Source organism: Mobula birostris, chromosome 9 (assembly GCF_030028105.1).
Source record: "Mobula birostris isolate sMobBir1 chromosome 9, sMobBir1.hap1, whole genome shotgun sequence".
Lineage (NCBI taxonomy): Eukaryota > Metazoa > Chordata > Chondrichthyes > Myliobatiformes > Myliobatidae > Mobula > Mobula birostris.
This window is the reverse complement of record NC_092378.1, coordinates 120277980-120300261: the sequence shown is the minus strand read 5'-3', so window position 1 is coordinate 120300261 and position 22282 is coordinate 120277980. Positions and strand designations below refer to the sequence as shown.

General features: G+C 41.9%; 1 protein-coding gene across 2 annotated transcripts in view; it reads right to left on the bottom strand.

Annotated features, from left to right (window-relative positions):
* The window catches only part of card11 (caspase recruitment domain family, member 11), a 321723-nt gene that overhangs the window by 176881 nt on the left and 122560 nt on the right, over positions 1 to 22282 (bottom strand). For both annotated transcript variants that reach the window (XM_072268714.1, XM_072268715.1), the window contains exon 2: positions 678 to 899. In XM_072268714.1, the coding sequence (XP_072124815.1) occupies positions 678 to 899 (222 nt within the window). The remainder of the gene's footprint in view (positions 1 to 677; positions 900 to 22282) is intronic.

Below are 22282 nucleotides of genomic sequence, written 5' to 3'. Positions count from 1 at the left end.
AGTCCAATTCCAAGTCCAGGTTCCGAGTCCAAGTCCAAGTCCAGGCTTTGTGTCTGAGTCCAAGTCCAGGTCCAGGTTTTACCGGGTTGTTATCCAACGTTCATGTCCATGTTGGCTTTTTATCCTCCTGGTAGCTCTGGCCTTCTTGGTAGGTATCAATAAATACATTTCTGTTTATTCTACCTCTGTGCCTGTGTCCTGCACTTGGGTCTGCTCCCACCCCGACTCCTTGTAACATTTTCCCAATCTACTTGCATATTGAAATTTCCCCATGACTATTGTAACATTGCCCTTATTGCATGCCTTTTCTATTTTCTATTGGAATTTATATCCCTCATCCTGGATACTGTTTGGAGGCCTGTATATAACTCTCAACAGGGTCTTTTTACCCTTGCACAATATCCCAATACAATTCCACTATCTTATTATGCCTACTGAATAGCACTATAAAAGCATCTTTGCCATAGGGCCTACAGTGGTGAAAGGTTGTGTATCATTGGCTTCTGATGAGCCATAATGTTGGTTTTGCCATATATAACAAATCTCAAGAATAAATAAAACAATGCATTTTCTCTCATTAAAACAGACTGTTCTTATTTGACATAAAGCAGTAGGAACATGATATTTATTGAGTAGCACAACTGAAAACGTTTAGAAAGATAATTGAAAGTACTTACTTGTTCTGTTAATTTTGGACTGCAGCATGTGTGAATTTAGGACCTCATCTTCATCCTGTTCATCGATGACTTTGCACTGTCGAAGGTAAGGTGTTAGCTTGGCTGGATTAATGTATCGGCTGAGGACATGGCGGTTACACTCGACATTCTCCCACACTGTATCTTCCTCAGTCAGACTGCTGAAGTTCTCTGCCTCTGAACTACAGATGTTCATCTCCTGACCTAGAAAGCAAGATATTTAAAACTGTTGAAAATTTGCCAGGTTGATCTTCAAAGTGTCGCACTGGATCTGTTAGTGGGAAACTAAGTGGTCAGAATTTGCAGCACAACTATCTCAACCATCATCAATTGTACAACTTCAGGTCTTGCTTACAAGCTGATCTTATGCAGTTCCTTTCTTGAGGACTAATGTCATATCAGTAAAATCCCTGCTGGAAGTCTGTTCTATAAATCAGCTACACTCCAGTAATTACACACACTCTAATCATCAGTATTAAAGTCAATTTATGTTTTCTTGAAATCCTCTTATTTTGCTAGCAAATTAGCTTCCAGTTATGTTTACAATTGAATCTTAGAGCATTAAAATAATTATATCTAAAATGGCTTTTCATATTTGCAATCCAAAATTAGCTATGTTGCCCTATTCTATCCCCAAACCCTGTATTTTTCTTGATACAATTAACTATGTCTTATTTCCTTAGGACAATATTAGATATGTTACTTGCTTTCAATGTAAAGTTATTGCAACATCAGCATAAAAATAACAGTAATTTCACTACTGATTCCTTTTATAATTTTTTTAAAGACCTTAATTACGTTTGTGTATTCTTTCTGAAAGAGTACTCCACTTCTGGTCCCGAGCCTTCGAAATTCCTCATCCTCATGTATGTACATGCCTCATACCTTTGAAAATTACCTTTTTGGTGTCAAGTTCCGCTGCCCTTTTTACTTATCGTGTATCAGATATTGAAATTCTCTGATTGAAAAATATTCTCTTCATTTTCCATTTCAATCTTTTTCAATGGTTAGTAATTCCCTCCCTGTGGAAGCACCCACTTAAGGAAATAAATCTTCTTAATGTATTTGATTAAAACCTCAATTAGGTCATATATCCAACTCTTTCCTCAACGATTTTTTTCTGAAAAACTTCCTGTATCAAAAACCTACAAAATTGGCATGTTCTAAACTGTACATATGCTTAGACTGATAAATTTCAATGAAATTTATAAATAAATGAAAAATTTCAAGGAAGTTGTGATTACTGCTATTTGTTCCACTACCACACTTACTGAAAATGTTTTAATAGGGCTTAGAACTTTTCCTATTTCAGCTTTGTGAGCTTATGGTTGTTTTATGCCTCAAAGATTTATGTCCTTTCTTGTTCAAATGAATTACAAGACTTTTATTGTTCATGGGTATCTGCCTTTACACTTAATACAAGGAATAGGTTTAATTCAAGCTTTTTATAACCCTTTGTACCCTTGAATTCACGAATGTATATCTTTGGATTGATTGTTATTGCTCAATAATGATGACCAGTTAGACTGGCACAGATCCATTAGATCTCATATAACCATGGTTGCAGGCAGACAGGCCTCATTCTAAATACCATATAGCTCTCCCTCAGTACTTCTTCAATGTCAACCAACAATATATGTCAAAGCTTGGAGCAGAGCTCGAATCCGTGATCTTCTGCCTCAGATGACATCACCAACTCAGACAGGCTGACACAAAATAAGTGGCCCAGTTCTTTGATGAGATATATTTCCTTCTACTATTTCTGCATGATTCTTTCTCTCTTAACAGTTGATATTACCAAGAAAGCAAAAATAAAACAGAATATACTGGAAAAGTTTAACGGACAAGTCTGCAACAGTGAAGACAGAAAGAGTTTACTGGATTGAAAAAATACAACCTATTTACTCAGTGAGAGTTACTGGGAAATTCAAGTAATTAGAAACAGCCATAAAAGTTCAGCAGAATGGTGCTTCATACGTAAAACAAATTGTTTTTCTCTCCATTGACACGGCTTGCATTTCTGATTATTTCCAGACTTTTCAGTTTTTATTTTAGGTTTATTTTGTCAAAAGAGAGAGATAAAATATTGTCAGGACTCCACTACTAATACTAAAAACTAACCATTACCTACTGTCTAAACTTGACCTGGAATCCTATTATTTCAGGAATGGTTTCAGCTGTGAAGTACATTCAGTGACCACTTTATTTGATACTTCCTATATCTAATGAAGTGGCAACTGATTGTTCATAGTCTTCTGCTGCTGTGGCCCATCCACTCCAAGGTTCGACATGTAGTGCATTTAGCACACGACTGTTCTAACACATGGTTATTTGAGTTACTGTTGCCTTCCTGTCAATGTGAACCAACCTGGCCTTTCTCCCTTGACTTCTCTCATTAATAAGACATCTTGACCCACAGAACTGCTGCTCAATGGATGTTTTGTGTATCTTCTCTGTAAATTCTGGAGACTGTTTTGCGTGAAAATCCCAGGAGATTGGCAGATACTCAAACCACTCCATCTGGCACCAGCAAGCATTCCACAGTCAAAGTCACATAGATCACATTTTTTCCCAATCCTGACATTTGGTCTGAACATCAACTGAACCTCTTCATCATGTCTGCATGCTTTAGTACATTGAGGTGCTACCACATAATTGGCTGATTAAGTATTTGTATTAGCAAGCAGGTACTTAACAAAGTGGCCACCGAGTGTAATTTGAAAGATTCTGAAGTCATGACACTCTGTCTTTACTGGTTAATCTTTCTTTTTAATCCCCCCACATGTGCCTGGGTTTTTCCTGCAGAAAGAGAACTGATGCTGTGCAGCACATCCAACTGCATCCACAAAACATTTCGATCTATTGAATTCACATCAATAAAGGATCCAAGAAGAGAATGAACCCTTGCCAACAAATAACAATATAACAATTACAGCATGGAAACAGGCCATCTCGGCCCTTCTAGTCCGTGCCGAACGCTTACTCTCACCTAGTCCCACTGACCTGTACTCAGCCCATAACCCTCCATTCCTTTCCTGTCCATATACCTTTCCAATTTTTCTTTAAATGACAATATCGAACCTGCCTCTACCACTTCTACTGGAAGCTCGTTCCACACAGCCACCACTCTCTGAGTAAAGAAGTTCCCCCTCGTGTTACCACTAAACTTTTGCCCCCTAACTCTCAACTCATGTCCTCTTGTTTGAATCTTCCCTACTTTCAGTGGAAAAAGCCTATTCATGTCAACTCTATCTATCCCCCTCATAATTTTAAATACCTCTATCAAGTCCCCCCTCAACCTTCTACACTCCAAAGAATAAAGACCCAACTTGTTCAACCTTTCTCTGTAACTCAGATGCTGAAACCCAGGTAACATTCCAGTAAATCTTCTCTGTACTCTCTCTATTTTGTTGACATCTTTCCTGTAATTCGGTGACCAGAACTGTACACAATACTCCAAATTTGGCCTTACCAATGCCTTGTACAATTTTAACATTACATCCCAACTCCTATACTCAATGCTCTGATTTATAAAGGGCAGCATACCAAAAGCTTTCTTCACTACCCTATCCACATGGGATTCCACCTCCAGGGAACTATGCACCATTATTCTTAGATCCCTCTGTTCTACTGCATTCTTCAATGCCCTACCATGTATGTCCTATTTTGATTAGCACCTCACATTAAAATGCACAGCCTTCGTGCAAAGAAAACTCAGGACTACATAAAACAACTGGAAATTGCATTTTCTTCATTCTGTGAAAAAAGTTGCTTATTCTTTTGTATAAAATCCAGAGTCCACTATTCCAATACTCTTATGGTTTTTCTTCAGACATCCAACCTCAAAGTTAATCTTATTTCCATATTCTTTTTTAAAACTAAGTTCAAATTTTTCAAGGGCCATTGTAGAATTTGAACTCAGAGGTACTTCTGAAAAATAATTGCTAGCAAAACTATTATAAGAATGACTAAATAACAGTGTGTAATCTTCTCAGGAAATGATCTTCATTGTATGAAGACAACATAACTTTAATGGGGGAGAAAACAACCATTTCGAAGACCATTCAATCAGCCAGTGGGAGTTCAGAATCCTTTGTTTATTCTATGCAGTTCAAGGATTAACTGATGATTTAATTCAGCGGTTTGAGAAAGTGTGGAAAAGAGAGGCTGAACTGCAGAAAGCGTCAGAAGCTGTCTGGTCCAGGAAAATATTGAAATTAACGTAGGCACACGTTACAATTGTAAACTGAAGCTGTGCTGTCAGAAGGAAACTGCAGCTTTGAAAACTCTGACTGCTTCCTGCTCTCACTGGAAATATGTTTGTGCTGTTTTGTGCAGCTCCCAATTAAGATTCACAAGTCTCTAGATGGAGAAGTGTAAGCACAAGGCAACAAAGTTGTTTCCTTTAGGACAGAGGATTCTCTGAAGAGATTCTTGATTTAATCGAGGTTCCTAAAATGCTGAGTATTCAACTTTGGAGCTTTCATTTCCCTAACTAGATAAGTCAGTAATCAGAGGGGCACAGATTTATAATGGAAGGGGAAGAATGTTTTCATCAAAGAAAGGAGGGACTCTAGAACTCACTGTCCGAAAAGACGATGGAAACACAAACACACCACAGGAAAGAATTGAATGTGTAATACATGTGGTGCAACCTACTTATCTCAGAAACAGTAAAATTAATCTCCAAAGTCTTTTTTTGGCTGACATCATCATGATGGGCATCATTTCTGTGGCACAGTTGACCAGATTAACTGCTTTAGTGATATCAGTTAGGGGATAATCATTGATTAGAATAGGAGAAGACTGACTGTTTCTCTTCTTCCATAGAGCGCTCTGAGGCCTTCTACACCTACGGAGCAAATTTACAAGGATGTTGCTGGGTCTTGAGGACCTGAGACGGGGAAGGTTGAATAGGTTAAACATTAAAGATTAGCTTTATTTGATGCACGGATATCAAAACATACAGTGAAATGTGTTGTCTTACATCAAAACCAACACGGTCCAAGGATTGTGCTGGCATCAGTCTGCCAGCCATGTGTCGCCATACTTTTGGCACCAACATAGCACGCCCACAAATCCCTAATGCAAACCCTAACTGTATTTTGGAATATGAGAGGAAATCCACGTGGTCACAAGGAAAACATACAACTTCCTTACAGGCAGTGGTGTGAGTCAAGCCCCGACTGGTGATAAGCGGTGTGGTACAGTGATTGCACAAGCCGCTACACCGCGGAGCACAGGAGAATAAGGGGTGATCTATAGAGGTATATAAACTCATGAGGGGTTTCTCTCTCTCTGACTATCCATCCCATAGGATGATGGTGGTTTCTTTCAGTCAGTTAGTGGGGTTGACCTCACTCCTCAGAAAGGAACAGTGTGTGTGTGAATGGATTTTAGGTGAGCAGGGGGTTGCACTGGTCCAGACTCACCCTCTCGACATCCCCTCCCGGATCCAGCGGCATGGTGGGGTCCAAGACGGCTGGGGGAAGTCCTGTTGCAGTGAATGGCCAGACCAAGCTTCGATGCAAGGGATGCCCTTTCCGCGCTTCACGGCACGTGTTTGCTAGATGGCCGTTGACCCTACGAGAGGGTTCACCTGCCCTTTGACAGGTCTTGTTTTTCATCCTGCAGGGTGTCTAGCCACCCTTCTCACCAGGCAAGCCTGGTGGGGGAGCCGGTTTAGTCGCCGACCACCCGACCACGTGACATGAGGGGTAGAGATAGGGTGAATTCATAAGGCTTCTCCCCCTCAGGTTGGATGAGAATAGAATTAGAGGTCACAGGTTTAGGGCAAAAGGTGAAATATTTAAGGGGAATCTGAGGAGGAAAGTCATCATTCAGAGGATGGCGTGAGTGTGGAATGAGCTGTCAGTGCAAGTGATAACTGCGGATTCAATCGTAACATTTAGGAGAAGTTTGGATAGATACATGGATGAGAGGGGTATGGAGAACTATGGTCTGGGTACAGATAGATAGGACTAGGCAAAGCAGACTAGCACAGACTAGTTTCTCTGCTTCAGTGCTCTATGACTCCAAGACTCTGATGCTGGTGAATGAGCCAAAGTAACCAGGAGTAGGTTCTAAAGATCACTCCAATGTTAGAAAACCATACAGCTCTGCTGACTGAGAAGGGACATTGAAGTGATAAACAGAAAGTGTGTTCGGCTTTCCTCAGCAGTCTGCAATCAGCGTGAGGGGTCATCTGTTGGTGCCGCAGTGCGAGGTTTAGAAAGAGCTTCGAGCTTTCGGCTTTTTCCTCGGTGGGCTGCAATCAACGCAAGAGGTCGCTCGTCGGTGCTGTAGCATGAGGTTTTAAGAGAGCTCTGATGCTCTTGGCTCTTTTCAGCAGGCTGCCATCAGCACAAGAGGTCATTCATTGGTAACGCAGCGCGAGATTTAAAAGGATCTTTTTGGCGGGCTGCAATCAGCGTGACAGGCTGCTTGTTGGTGGTGCAACACAAGATTTAAAAAGAGCTCCAGTGCTTTTGGCTCTTTTCAGCCGGCTGAAGTCAATGCAGGGCCAATGAAAAGAAGGGAGGTGTAATCGGAGTGGCTGTTGTTTGGACAGGCTTGGACAAGTATAGACGGAGGTTCTAAGAGAGTAAATAAGTAAGTTTATGGTAATTGGTTTTCTGTTAATACATAGCTAGTGTGCTAAGAATGGGTTTGGAGGTAGTGCTGTGTTCTTTGTATGGGATGAGGGAAACCTGGGAGGCCTGTGGTCTCCCTGATAACCACATCTGCATGCAGTGCACCAGGCTGCAGATCCTGAGAGACTGACTTTAGGAACTGGAGCTGCAGCTGGGTGACCTTTGGCCCAAACAACGAAATGAGGAGCTGGTAGACAGGAGCAACAGGAGGAGCTACACCGTGAAGTTACAGGAGGCAGGTAGCTGAGTGACTATCAGGAGAAGGAAAGAGAACACGAATCAGTGTGAGTACCCCTGTGGCCGTTCCCCTCGATAATAAGTAAACCGCTTGGGATACTGTTGTGGTGGAAATGACCTACCAGGGGAAAACTGCAGCAATCAGCTATCTAGCATTGAGTCTGGCTCTGTAGCTCAGAAGGGAAGTGCAGGAATGATAACCAATTCCATAATTAGGGGAGCAGAAGGCAGATTCTGTGGACTTGAGACACCCAAATGCTATGTTGCCTCCCAGGTGCCAGGGTAAAGGACTCCACAGCATTCTAAAAAGGGAGGGCAAACAACCTGAAGTCATGGTACATATTGGTACCAACAACATCGGTAGGAAAAGGGATGAGGTCCTGGATGAGAGAATATAGGGAGTCAGGCAGAAAGCTGAAAAGTGGGCCCTCCAGGGTAGTCATCTCTGGATTGTTGCCTATGCCACATGCCAGTGAGGGTAAGAATAGGATAATTTGGCCAATAAATGCATGGCTGAAGAATTGGTGCAGGGGGCAGGATTTCCGATTCTGGATTACTGGGATCTCTTCTAGGGAAGTCATTTCCTGCACAAAAAGGTTGCATTACACTTGAATCCACAGGGGACCAATACCCTTGCAGGCATGTTTGCTAGAACTGTGGGGAAGGGATTAAAATTTTTAAAAAGTCAGCATGGTTTTCTAAAGGGGAAATTTTGCTTGTCAAATCTATTGGAATTCTTTGAAGAATTAACAGGAAGGATAGACAAAGTGGAGTCAGTGCATGCCATTTAGTTGGATTTTCAGAAGCCTTTGATAAGGTGCTGCATATGTGGCTGCCTAACAAGATAAAAGCCCATGGTATTGCAGGCAAGGTACTAGCATGGATAGAAGATTGCCTGACTGGCAGCAGGCAAAGAGTGGAATAAAGGGGTCCTATTCTTGTTGGCTGCCATTGGCTCGTGGTGTGCTGCAGGTGGCAGTATTGCAAACAACTTCTTTTCACATTATATGTCAATGATTTGGATGAAGGAATCGATGGCTTGTCATCAAATGGGTGGTTGAAATTTCAAAATACAGATGTGCAAAGCAAAGGGACCTGGGTGTCTTTGTGCAGGATTCCCTAAACGTTAACTTGCATGTTAAGTCGGTGCTAAGGAAGGCAAATGCAATGTTAGCATTCATTTCAAGAGGACTAGAATGTTGATGTTGAGAGGCTGTCTCCTACAGTAGGGGATTATAGGACCTGAGGGCACAGGCTTCAGAATTTAGAGACATCCATTTAGAACAGAGATGAGGGAAAATGTCTTTAGCCACAGGGTAGTGAATCTATCGGTTGCTAAGGTTATCATAGCTGGAGGTGGTAGTGGGGATAAGCCCCAATTCCTATAGAGTGCTCCAAATGACATGCATCTCTAACAGCCTCTGACAACCAAGTCCAACTCGCCTTCACGTGTCGCTTAGCTACTCGGCCCAGTGGAACTGTTTCTACTGACAAAAGAAGGGGCAAAGGCAGACCACTGGCGCCTCAAAACCAGTTGTTTTGGGCAGTTGGGGCTCGTCAGCCTTGGATGGCAGTCTGCCTAGGTGAAGGAAAACTGATTTTAAACCTCCGCTGCCTTGCAGCTATACCCACCCGTGGGAAAGGCTTCGGGAGTAAACCCCCAGAGCCACGGTCCCCAAGGCAGTTTACAACTTCACTCTGGCAACCTCTGTGACGACACTGGTGCCAAGCTGTATCAGCGCTTGCCCTTCCCTTGGACTACACCAGTGATGTGGAGAGGGGGAACCCACTGCATGGGCAACAGCTGGTTCTTCAAATGTTCCCACCCAGGCTTGCGCCCTGGAGAGGACACAGTCCACCGGAGGTGCAAACCCATGATCCCCTGGGATCGACGGCTGCCAGTGAATCTATGGAATTCATTGACGCAGAAGGCTGTGCAAGCCAAGTCATTGGGTATATTCAAGGTGGAGGTTGATAGGTTCTTGATCAATCAGGGGGTCAAAAGTTATGGGGAGAAGACAGGAGAATGGGGTTGGGAGGAAAAATAAATCAGAAATGATGGAATGGCAGAGCAGACATGATGAGCCGAATGGCCTAATTCTGCTCCTATTTCTTATGGTCATATGTCTGTGTTAATGTATCTGTGTATGCCAAGTGTGTATTGGTATGTGTGCTTGTATGAGCTTGATCTCCAGTTCCTTTGTATCTCCTAGCTGGAAGATCAAAACCACATTTGATCAAGCACATGTGATAGTTGGTGCACAAAGGACAATCCAAGTTCAAAGAATTCACAGATAAACATCATAAATTCTAGAGGCTATTCAACCTTGACCCCCAAAGATCTACTTGGAATAGAAGACAACACTAACATACCCAATTTTTGTATTGTTACTTATGATTTTCCTGAGGAAAAATTTAGACCAATATAATAATGATGAAACTTCAACAATTTGGGATATCTGAGGCTGAGAAAAACATTAAAATAGAACTTCTATCTTTCATTTGTTCTTTTTTCAGTGCTCTCTGATTGTGCACCATGATTAATTAGTCAAAATATTAATTTAACTGCCGACCCATTATGTGAATAATTGTTAATGTATGCTGACATAACACTTGCCTGAAGTAATTAATAGGCTTGGGGTGCCAGTGGAAGTCTGAACTAATCATATGAAAAGATAAGTAATTTAGTTTTCATATACATACACGTCAGAACTGTGAAGACTGACTGCCATTAGCAACATTCCTAAGGATTATCAATAAAAAAATAATCGGTGTGTGTAAATTTTACCCATTAAAGGCAGGCAATGGTGATATATGCCAATTTTGCTGCTTAGTTCCTGGAACTTCCATCATAAACAGAAAATTGAATGCCACACAATACACTACCAAATGCCATAAAAATGATAAAACATTCATAAATCTTCTCTAAATTAATGTTACGTGCTACTTATGCCTTCAAGTGAGTTTTAGTTGAACATCTAATGTTTGAGTTATACATGCATGTGTTCACAGAATCAAACAATATAGAAATAGAATATTCAGCCCGTTAACCTTGTGCTGGTTCTCTGAAAAAGGTACATATTAGTCCTGTTTTCCCATGTTTTCCACCATATTCCTGGATATATTTTCATTGACATTCCTTAAGGATATACAGAAAGGAAACGGAGCTGTAGCTACATTATGATATTGACTCTGTACATGATATAGAATAATTTTAGGTGGAGCTTTGAAATAGCTGGGGCATAATGTCACTGATGGAGGTTACCTGTATGCCCCCTAACAACGGCCACAATATAGGGCTGAATATAACCCCAGAAATATTGAGGACTTATAAGAAAGGTAAAAAAGCTATCAGGCAATATAAAATCCAAAGTAAGCGGATTGGTAACTGAAGAATGCTCAAGAGCCGTAGCAGGCCTTGAATGCTATCACCTCTGACAAGGTAAAATCACACAACATATGTGACAAAAAAATGTTCATTCCCAGATGAGCTTAATGCCTTTTTTACTTTCATTCACTGACAGAACTGGGAGGCAACTTCAAGAACTCCCATAGTCCCTGGCGACCCTGTGATTTCAGTCTCTGAGGCTGATGTGAAAGCATCCTCAGGAGGGTGAAATGACTGAAAGCATTTGGCCCAGAAGGTGTACCTGGCTGGGTACAGAAGACCTGTGGAGTCTGGCAGTGGAGTCGACTGGCTGAAGTGTCTTTAACTGACATCTTTAACCTCTCCCTTCAGACATCGGAGGTACCCACTGGCTTCAAGCAGGCTTCAATTATACCAGTGCCCAAGAAGAAAATGATAACGTGCCTCAATGACTATCATCCGGTCGCACTTATAATCACTGCTATGAACTGCTTTGAGAGGTTTGGTTATGAAGCATCTCAACTCCAGCCTGAGGAGTGACTTGGATTCACTCCAACTTGCAACAGGTTAACAGCAGATGCCATTTCATTGGTTCTTCCCTCACCTCTGGAATATCTGGACAGTGAGGATACATACATCGGGATGCTCCTCACTGACTATTGCTCTACATTCAACACTATCATCCCCTAGAAATAATCAGTAAGCTCCAAGACTTAGGTCTTGAAACCCCTTTGTGTACTTAGATCTACAATTTCCTCATTTGCAGACCCCAGTCAGTATTGACTGGCAACAACATCTTGTCCACCATCACCATCAACACCATGCGTACAACAAGGCTGTATGCTTAGACCCATGCTCTACTCACTTTATACTTACGACTGTGAGGTTACGTACAGCTCCAATGTCATATTTAACAACACCACTGTCGTTGGCCGAAACAAAGGTCATGACGAATCGGCGTATAGGATGGAGATGAATAAGGTAAAGAGTCCATGGTATTTCAGGAAAGATACTAGCATGGATAAAAGATTGACTGTCTGGCAGGAGGTAAAGATTGGGAATAAAGGGGCCCTTTTCTGGCTGGCTGTCAGTGACTAGTGTTGCTCCGCAATGGTGGGTATCAGGACTACTTCTTTTCACTTTATATGTTAATGATTTGGATGACGAAATTGCAAGCTTTGTGGCCAAGTTTATAAATGATAGGTGGAGATGCAGCTACTGTTGAGGAAGCAGGGAGATTGCAGAAGGACCTAGACAGATTAGGAGAATGGGCAAAGAAGTGGCAGATGAAATATCGTGTAGTGAAGTGTATGGTCACACACTTTGGTAGAAGGAATAACAGTGTAGACAGTTTTCTGAATAGGGAGAAAATTCAAAAATCAGAGGTGCAAAGTGACTTGGGAGTCCTTGTGCAGGATTCTCCAAAGGAGTTGGACTGCGACCAATCACTGAGCAGGAGCATGAGAAGAGAGCTATCTTTCGACTCAAATTCACACTCAAGATTATAAAGGCATAGCTCTGCAGTGTTTTCTTTTGAAGTTGGACTGCAACCAATCAGTGACCGGGATTGACTAGAAAGGGCAAATACAAATAAGACAGCACAAGCGGAGCGATCATTGTTGGAGTCCCATTGTTATGAGTGGGCCACTGTTGGAGTGGTTTTGGCTCATCAGGCTTGGTGAGGTAGATATCTGGTAAGTTTCACTTATTCTTTTATTTTCTTAATTATTCTTCATTCCTCTTCCATTAGGGCACAGTTCGTGCACTGGGAATGGCTCCTGGGGAAGTGTTTTGTTCTGTGTGTGAGATGTGGGAATACTGGAAGACCTCTAGCCTCCAGGCTAACCGAGCTGCAGCTCCTCAGGGAATGTACTAAGGAACTGGAGCTGCAGCTCGATGATTTTCACCTCACATGAGGGAATGAGGAGGTGATAGATAGAGCTACAGGGAGGTAGTTACCCATAGGTTGCAGGAGACAAGTAACCAGATGACTGTCAGGAGATGGAAGGGCAGCCACTGCAGAGTACCCCTGTGGCCATTCCCCTCAATAATAAGTATGCCACTTTGGATACCCTTGAGGGAGCCAACCTACCAGGGGTGAGCCACAGTGACTGGGTCTCTGGCACTGAGTCTAGGTGCTGTGGCTCAGAAGGGAAGCGAGGTAAAGAGTATTGCAGTGGCAATCGGAGATTTCATAGTCAGAGGAACAGGAACAAGATTCTCTGGGTAACCAGATGGTATGTTGCCTCCCAAATGCCAGGGTTCGGGATGTCTCAGATAGGGTCCATGGCATTCTAAAGGGCAAGGGTGAGTTTGGTGCATATTGATACCAATGAGATTGGAAGACAAGGTGTGAAGCTCCTGAAAACAGATTTTAGGAAGCAATATAGAAAATTCAAAAACAGGGTTTCCAGGGTCGTAATCGCTGGATTGCTGCTCGTGCCATGCACCAGTAAGGGTAAGAATAGGATGAATGCGTGGCTGAGGAACTGTCGCAGGGAGCAGGAATTCAGATTTCTGGATCTTTGGTATCTATTCTAGGGAAGGTATGACCTGTACTATAGGGACAGGTTTCACCTGGACCTGAGGGGGACCAATATCCTTGTGGCAGGTTTGCTTGAGTTATTCAGGAGGTTTAAACTAATTTAGCAGGGGTATGGGAATCAGAGTGATAGGGTTAAGGATGAAGTAATTGATTCGCAAACAGAGTCAGTGTGTAGTGAGACTGTTGGCGAGGAGGGGCTGATGATAAGGCAAAATTGCAGTCGACAGAATGAGTTGCAGTGTAAAAAGTGAACAAAATTGAAAAGGGCGAATATAGGACTGAAGGTGTTGTATTTGAATGCGCACGTTATACGGAATAAGGTAGATGAACTTTTAGCACAGTGACAGGTATGAAGTATGAAGTTGTGGGCGTCACTGAATCATGGCTGGAAGAAGATTATAGCTGGGAGCATAAAGTCCATGGATACACATTGGATTACAAGGACAGGCAGTTGGGCAGAGGGGTTGATGTGGCTCTGTTAGTGGAAAAATGAAATTAAATCATTAGGAAAAGATGACATAGGGTTGGAAGATATTGAATTGCATGAACGGCAGCTCAGCGGCACCTATGCCCGCTTTGAAAGGGGGAATACAAGTACAGCTGTGAAGATCCTTGCTGCACCTGGTGACCCCATGATCTCTGTCTCGGAGGCTGATGTCAGGCTGTCTTTAAGGAGGGTGAACCCTCGCAAGACGGCAGGCCCTACCTGGTGAGGTTCTGAAAACTTGTGCCAACCAACTGGTGGAAATATTCTAGGACTTTTTCAACTTCTCGGTACTGTGGTCGGAAGTTCCCACCTGCTTCAAAAAGGCAACAATTATACCAGTGTCTAAGAAGAGTAGTGTGTGCGGCCAAAATGACTATCACCCAGTAGCACTCACATCTACAGTGATGAAATGCTATGAGAGGTTGTTCATGGCTAGAAGCAACTCCTGCCTCAACAAGGACCTGGATCCACTGAAATTTGCCTATCTCCACAAGAGGTCTACGGTAGACACAATCTCAATGGGTCTTCTCACGGCCTTAGATCACCTGAACAATACAAACACCAGGATGTTGTTCATTGACTATAGCTCAGCGTTTAACACCATCATTCCCATAATCCTGATCGATAAGTTACATATCTTGGCCTCTGTACCTCCCTCTGCAATTTGATCCTCAGCTTCCAAACCGAAAAATCACAATCTGTGCAGATTGGTGATAATATCTCCTCCTCGCTGTTGATCAACACTGGCGTACCTCAGAGGTGTGTGCTTAGCCCACTGCTCTATCTCTATAACCATGACTGTGTGGCTAGATATAGCTCAAATACCATCAATAAATTTGCTGATGATACAACTATTGCTGGTAGAATCTCAGATGGAGATGAGAGGGCATACAGGAGCGAGATATATCAGCTAGTTGAGTGGTGTCACAGCAACAACCTTGCACTCAACGGCAGTAAGATGAAAGAGCTGATCGTGACTTCAGGAAGAACAAAACGATGGAACATGAACCAACCCTCATAGAGGGATCAGAAGTGGAGAGAACTTCAAGTTCCTGGGTGTCATGGATTGGTTCAGTAAGTCGTAAAGTTAGTCAGCTCCACCCTCTGTAGTACCCAAGACATCTTCAAGGAACCCAGGACATGCCCTCTTCTCATTGTCACCATCGGGAAGCCTGAAAGCACACATTCTGTGATTCAGTAACAGCTTCTTCCCCCTGCCATACAATTCCTAAATGGATATTGAACCTGTGAACACCACCTCGCTTTTTAAAAATACATTATTTCTGTTTCTGCGCTATTTTAAATCTATTTAATATACACATATATATACTCACCATAACTTATTTATTTATTTATTCTGCTTTCTATAATATCATGTATTGCATTGAACTGCTGCTAAGTTAACAAATTTCACGACACATACCGGTGATAATAAATCTGATTTCTGATTCTGATTCTGAATTGATATGGGGAGAGCTAAGGAACTGCAAGGGTGAAAAGACCCCATTGGGAGTTATAAGCAGGCCCCAAAACAGTAGTAAAGATATGGGTCTACAAATAACAATGGGACACAGAAAATGCATATCAAAAGGACAATGTTATAAAAGTCATGGGGGATTTCAATATGCAGGTAGATTTGGAAAATCAGGTTGGTGCTAGATCCCAAGAGGGTGAATTTCTAGAATGCCTATGAGATGTCATTTTTGCTTTAATTTTTTTTATATATACTTCTTATTGCAATTTATAATTTTTACTATTATATATTGCAATGTACTGCTGCTGCAAAACAACAAATTTCACAACAAATGCCAGTGATGTTAGACCAGATTCTGATTCTAATTCAAAGGCAGCATGGCAGCACTTCCACTTTCTGAGAAGTTTACACAGATTCAGCATGGCATCAAAAACTTTGACAAACTCCTGCAGATGCATAGTGGAGAGTATCCTGGCTGGTTGCATCACGACCTGGTATGGAAGCACCAATCCCCAAGAACAGAAAAGCCTACAGAAATAGTGGATACAGCCAAATCCATCATAGAAAAAAATCCTCCCCACCATGAGCATATCTACAAGGAGTGCTTCCCCAAGAAAGCATCCATCAAAGATCCTCTCCGTTCAGGCCATGCTCTCGTCTTGCTACTGCCTTTGGGAAGGAGGTACAGGAGATTTAGGTCCACACCATCAGGGTCAGGAACAGTTATTACCTTTTAACCATCAAGCTCCTGAACCAGCATAGATAACTTCACTCACATCAACACTGAACTGATTCCACAACCTATGAACTCACTTTCAAGGATTCTATTATTCATGTTCCCGGTGCTGTTTATTTACTTATTATTATTAGTGTTTTTTGTATTTGCACAATGTGTCTCAATTTGCAAATTGGTTGTTTGTCAGTCTGTGTGTGTTCTACTGTGAATGCCTGCAAGTAAATAAATCAGGATAGCATATGGTGACATATATGTACAGAAATATACTTTCAACTTTTGAACTAACAGATATTTTTTCCCATAGCCTACTATTAATCCTATTTCTTACAGGGATTATTATTATAGGCATCTGTTAGTCTCATGAGACCATGGATTTGCACCTTGCACAGGCCTGGGCAAGGTTGTATGGAAGACCAGCAGTTGCCCATGCTGCAAGTCTCCCCTCTCCATGCCACCAATGTTGTCCAAGGAAAGGGCATTAGGACCGATACACAACTTGGCACCGGTGTCGTTGCAGAGTAATGTGTGATTAAGTGCCTTGCTCAAGGACACAACACGCTGCCTTGGCTGGGGCTTGAACTCACGACCTTCAGATCACTAGACGAATGACTTAACCACCTGGCCACTGCCCACACAAGATATCAGAGATATCAGAATCAGGTTTTTTATCACTGACAAACAGTATGTCAAAAAATATGGTGTTTTGCAGCTGCAGCACAGCGCAATACGTAAAAATTACAATAAACTACAATTAGAAATATATTTTAAAAAATTGTGCAGAGAGAGCAAAATTGTGAAGAAGTGTTCATGGATTGATGGACCACTCAGAAATCTGATGGTAGATGGGAAGAAGCCTCCCTGATAGTAAGGAGATGGTACCAAGTAGAAAGACTTAGAGGATAGGGAGATCAGTACCAAGAGTACAAATATGCTTGGGCATGTCGAAGTAAAGGAGAAGGCAATGTTGGATCAACAAAAGAGCATTAAGGTGGGTCAGCCCCCAGGGCCTGAAGGGATATACCCATGGTTATTGAAAGAGGCAAGTGAAGAGATTGCTGGGACTTTGATCAGTATCTTTGCGTCCTCACTAGTCACAATTCAGATCCCGGAGGACTGGCAAGTAGCTAATATTCTTCCATTTTTTTAATAAGGGAACCAGGGATAATCCTGGAAACTGAAGACCAGTGAGTCTCATGTCAATGATTGGGAAGTTACTAGGGAGAATTCTTCAGGGTAGGATTTATGAGCATTTGGAAAACTATGGCCTAATTAGGGAAAGCCAACATGGATTTGTTTGGAGAAACACGTTTCACTAACTTGATTGAGTTTTTTTGACAGGGTAATGAGGGTGATAGATGAAAGTAGATCTGTGGGTGTTGTCTACATAGATTTTGGTAGGGCGTTTGTCAATGTCCCTCATGGGAGGCTCATCCAGCAATCTAAGATGAATGGGATCAATGGTAAATTGGCCATTTGGATTCAGAACTGGCCTGCCCATAGATGATAGAGGGCAGTGTTCAAAGGGACTCTTTCCAGCTGGAGGACTGTGATTAGTGGTGCTCTGCATGGATCTATATGTTTGTGATACATATAAATAACCCGGAGGAAAATGTAGATGAGTGAGTTAGTAAGCTTGCATATGATATGAAAATTGGTTGTGTTGTGGATAGAGTAGATGAATGGCAAAGAATACAGTAGGATATAGATCAGTTGCAGAAATGAGTGGAGAAATGGCAGATGGAATTTCATCCGGCCAAGTGTGTAGAAAGTACGGTGTTAGTTGTAAGACCTTTAACAGTGTTGATGAGAAGAGAATTTTTGGGGTCCAAGTTCATAGTCCCTGAAAGTGTCCACACAGGGTGATAGGGTGGTTAAGAAGGCTTATGACATCCTTGCCTTGATTAGTCGAGGCATTGAGTTCAAAAGTCAGAAAGTTATGTTGCAGCTTTATGAAACTCTAGTTAGGTCACATCTGAAGTAATAGATACAGTTCTGGTCGCCCCATTATAGGAAGGATGTTGTGGCTTTGGAGAGGTGCGGAAGGGGTTTACCAGGATGCTGCCTGGATTAGAGAGCATGCGCTTTAATGAGGGGTTGGACATTTTTGAGTCTCTGGAGCAGTGGAGGCTGAGGGGAGATCTGATAGAGATTTATAAGATTATGAGAGGTAAAGATAGAGTAGACAGACAGTATCTTTTTCCAAGGGTTGAAAAGTCCAATACTTGAGGGCATGTATTTAAGGTGAAAGAGGGTAATTTCAAAGGAGATGCAAGGGACAAGTTGTTGTGTTTTTTTTTACACAAAGGGTGACGGGCACCTGGAATGTGTTACCCAAGGTAGTAGTAGAGGCAGATATGTTAGGGACTTATAAGAGATGTTTGGATAAGCACATGAATGTGAGGAAAATGGAAGGATTTGGACATTATTGTAGGTACAAGGAATTAGTTTAGTTGGCCTTTTGAATACTGATTTATTTGTTTTAGCACAACAATGTGGGCTGAAAGGCCTGTTTGTGTGCTGTACTATTCTACGTTCTCTATTCTAAGAGGGCACGTTCTGGATGATAAGGATCCTTAATAATAGGTGCAACCATGTACCTTGAGGTACATCCTTTTGAAGATACATTATTTTGCAGCATATACCTATACTTATTGAAAGCTATTATTAAATCTCTGAAGTCTTAACTTTCACGCAGAGCATACAATTTCATACTGGATTAATGGAATAGAAATTAAGGCTGTCTTATCTTTTGATGTTGTCTTGGCAATTATCTTACATTTGCATCTTTTTGCCTCCAGACATTCTGCCAGTGAAATTACTTCATACTTTGATGGCCCACTAGTTTAAAAGCTTATTTTTGTTTTATTAAACAATTAAAGTTATTGAATAAAACAGTTACACATAGTTATATATGGGGGATATAAATTAGCTAAACCCTTGAAACAGATAATGGCGGAGAACATAATGGCTCCCTTCCTGTTTACCCTGTTTACCTCAGACTTTAGATACAACACTGAGTTATGTCATCAGCAGAAATTCTCTGATGACTCGACAATAGTTGTATATTTAAAAGGAGGAAGGGAGGATGAATACCGGGCCCCGGTGGAGGACTTGGTCAAATGGTGCTAGCTGACTCACCTGCAGCCCAACCCCAGTAAGCCAAAGGAGATGGTGATGGACTTTAGGAAGACCAAGCCTGCACAGCTCCCTGTTACTATTGATGGTGAGGACGTGGATGTGGTGAGGACCTGCAAGTACCCGAGGTGCACCTGGATGACAGAGGCTGTGTACAAGAAAGGCCAGTGTCACCTCTACTTCCTGAAGAGACTGAGGTCCTTTGACGAATGCAGGCCTCTCCTTCAAATGTTCTACCAGTCTGCTGTCACCAGTACGATCTTCTATACTGTGGTATGTTGGGGCAATGGCATCAGGGTGAAGCCAACAGGGTCAATACACTGATTAGAAAGGCTGGCTCTGTTATAGGGGTCAAACTGGACATACTGGAGGCTGTGGTAGAACAAAGGACCCTACAGAAAATCCTGGCGATTCCAGACAATGTTCCTCACCCTCTGCATGCCACCTTGGCTGAACAGAGGAGCACTTTCAGCAATAGACTAAGAAAACTGTGTGCTGCTCCAAAGAGTGCAATATATGAGGTCACTCTTACCCTTGGCCATGAGACTCAACAATGAGTCAACCTATAGCTGGGGAAGTGATGACCCGCCCCACCTGTTAGACTGTTTGAGGTAACTTATTTATTATTCTTTCTTACTTTTCTTCTAATATGTGTATATCTGTGTACTTGTAATGCTACTGTAACACTGTAATTTCCTCTGGGATCAATAAAATATATATTTGTTCATTATGTGTTAAATGAGTGAAGCCTGTTGTTTTATGAATTCTGTGTGCAGATATCATGACTCAAACTATTTATTGATTCCATATCTAAGCAGGTGCACCATATCAATAGTGGCTCACACTATCCAAAGGTAAAATGCACTCCTTAAAGGGACGAGGTGCTGTGGCTTCAAGAATGGTTGGAAGATTGTATAAAAGGTAATGGGGGGAATGATGAATGGCACACTGGATTTCTTGGTGGAAGAGAGGCAGAAGAAGTTGCAAAGAAAGGAGAAATGTATTGCAGATACACAGAAGGCATGGGAGTCAGTAGTAGCAGACATCAATGATATGGGTTTTGATGCCTGGAATTTCGCATCCAATCTATTGATGCAGTGCAAAGTTTACTGATCTGACTTAAATTGACAAGGTGAGTACCTCTCTAATTCATATTTTCTACTAACTGTAGCATCAGCTTTATCCACTTGAATCACTCATCAACCAAAATTTTCTGTTAATTAATATTCATCCCTGTCCTTTTTCTCATCCTCACATACTTAGAAGGTGGAAAACTCACATTTAAAATTCATGTCTCATGCACATTGGCATCTATTCATCCATGACAGCCTTCGCATGCAAATATCACTAGCATGCTTCTTTTCCTTTCAGAACAATGCCTAACAGATGGCAAAAGCAAAGTATGGAGGAGGACAAGCACACGCAGAACGATGACAACTGGCAAAGTGACAACCATGGATGATGACAGCTCCTCCTTCATCCGATTTCCCCGCCATGCCAGCCAGCTGCTCCACTGCTGGAAACTCACACTTTTTTTTTCCTTTCACCACAAATTGTTGAGTCAGCTGATAAACGTGCATAGGACAGAGTGCCAGGTTAGATCATCAGGAAGTAAGATCTCACAATATCTCTGTCTGGCAAGAATCAATTCATGACTTTAATGCTACAGACTTCAAAAAAATGCCTGATAGAAATATATAACCTAGAACTGATTCGAATATATATTATGCAATGGAAAATATGCTGGAAAGCAAAGGCTGAATATCAAGAGCTATGAAGGAACCTAGCACCATCTTTAGTAGACAGCCAAAAGGCCTGGAGCCCCAACTTTCTGATCAATGATAGTGGTCAACTTCACTAACAACCCTGCAGAATCCACAGTGACAGTCAAAGAGCTTAGAGCATAGAAATAGGTCCTTCAGTGCACCAGGACCATGCAGACCATCATACATCTACAGTATTTTGAACTAATCCAAACGAAACTCAATTTATTCTCTCAATATTTTAGGAAAAACTTCTTCACACACAGAGAGTGGTAAATCTGTGGAATTCTCTGCCACAGGAAACAGTTGAGGCCAGTTCATTGGCTATATTTAAGGGGGAGTTAGATATGGTCCTTGTGGCTAAAGGGATCAGAGGGTATGGAGGGAAGGCTGGTACAGGGTTCTGAGTTGGATGATCAGCCATGATCATACTGAATGGCAGTGCAGGCTCGAAGGACCAAATGGCCTACTCCTGCACCTATTTTCTATGTTTCTATTCCCATCAGCTTTCTCGTCTCTCCTCATATTCTATCAATCACCTGTACACTAGGAGCAACTTTCAGCAGCCAAATAATCTACCAACCTGCACATCTTTGGGATGTGTGTAGAAACAGGAGCATCCAGAGAAAACAAGGTCAGGGGAAAAACATACAAATTCCACAAAACAGCACCCAAGGTCAGGATTGAAACCAGGTTACTGAAGCTAAGAGGCAATGACTCTCTTAGCTCTGTCACCGCCTACCAGAATAAGAGGAACACTAACAAGGCTGAAAACATCATCAGGTAGCCAATTAGGAAGCTTCCATGATATGACAAATAAAATTTTTCTCCATGATAACCTAAAGCATATTGCATAATACCTCATTTTCCATTCCTGGATCCAGTTGCAAGTGCCCTATGTTATAGGCTGGGCCACGAACACATTGTATAACCCTCATTCCGTTTCCTCCATGTACTATATCTTCTGGCCAATTAACTTCCAGGCAGTTGCAATTCTCACATGACTATTAGTCTGTTGTTTCATGATGGAAAGTGACTGTCTAGTTGCAATTCTGTTCAGTGTCATTTCCCAAGACTTTTTGTGTATGTCTTCCTTTCCCATTTCCCTTTCACTATAGGATAAAATGACTTTTTAATTCTTATCTCCATCAGCATGGATTCTGTTACTGTTTTATAATCAGTTTTTCCAA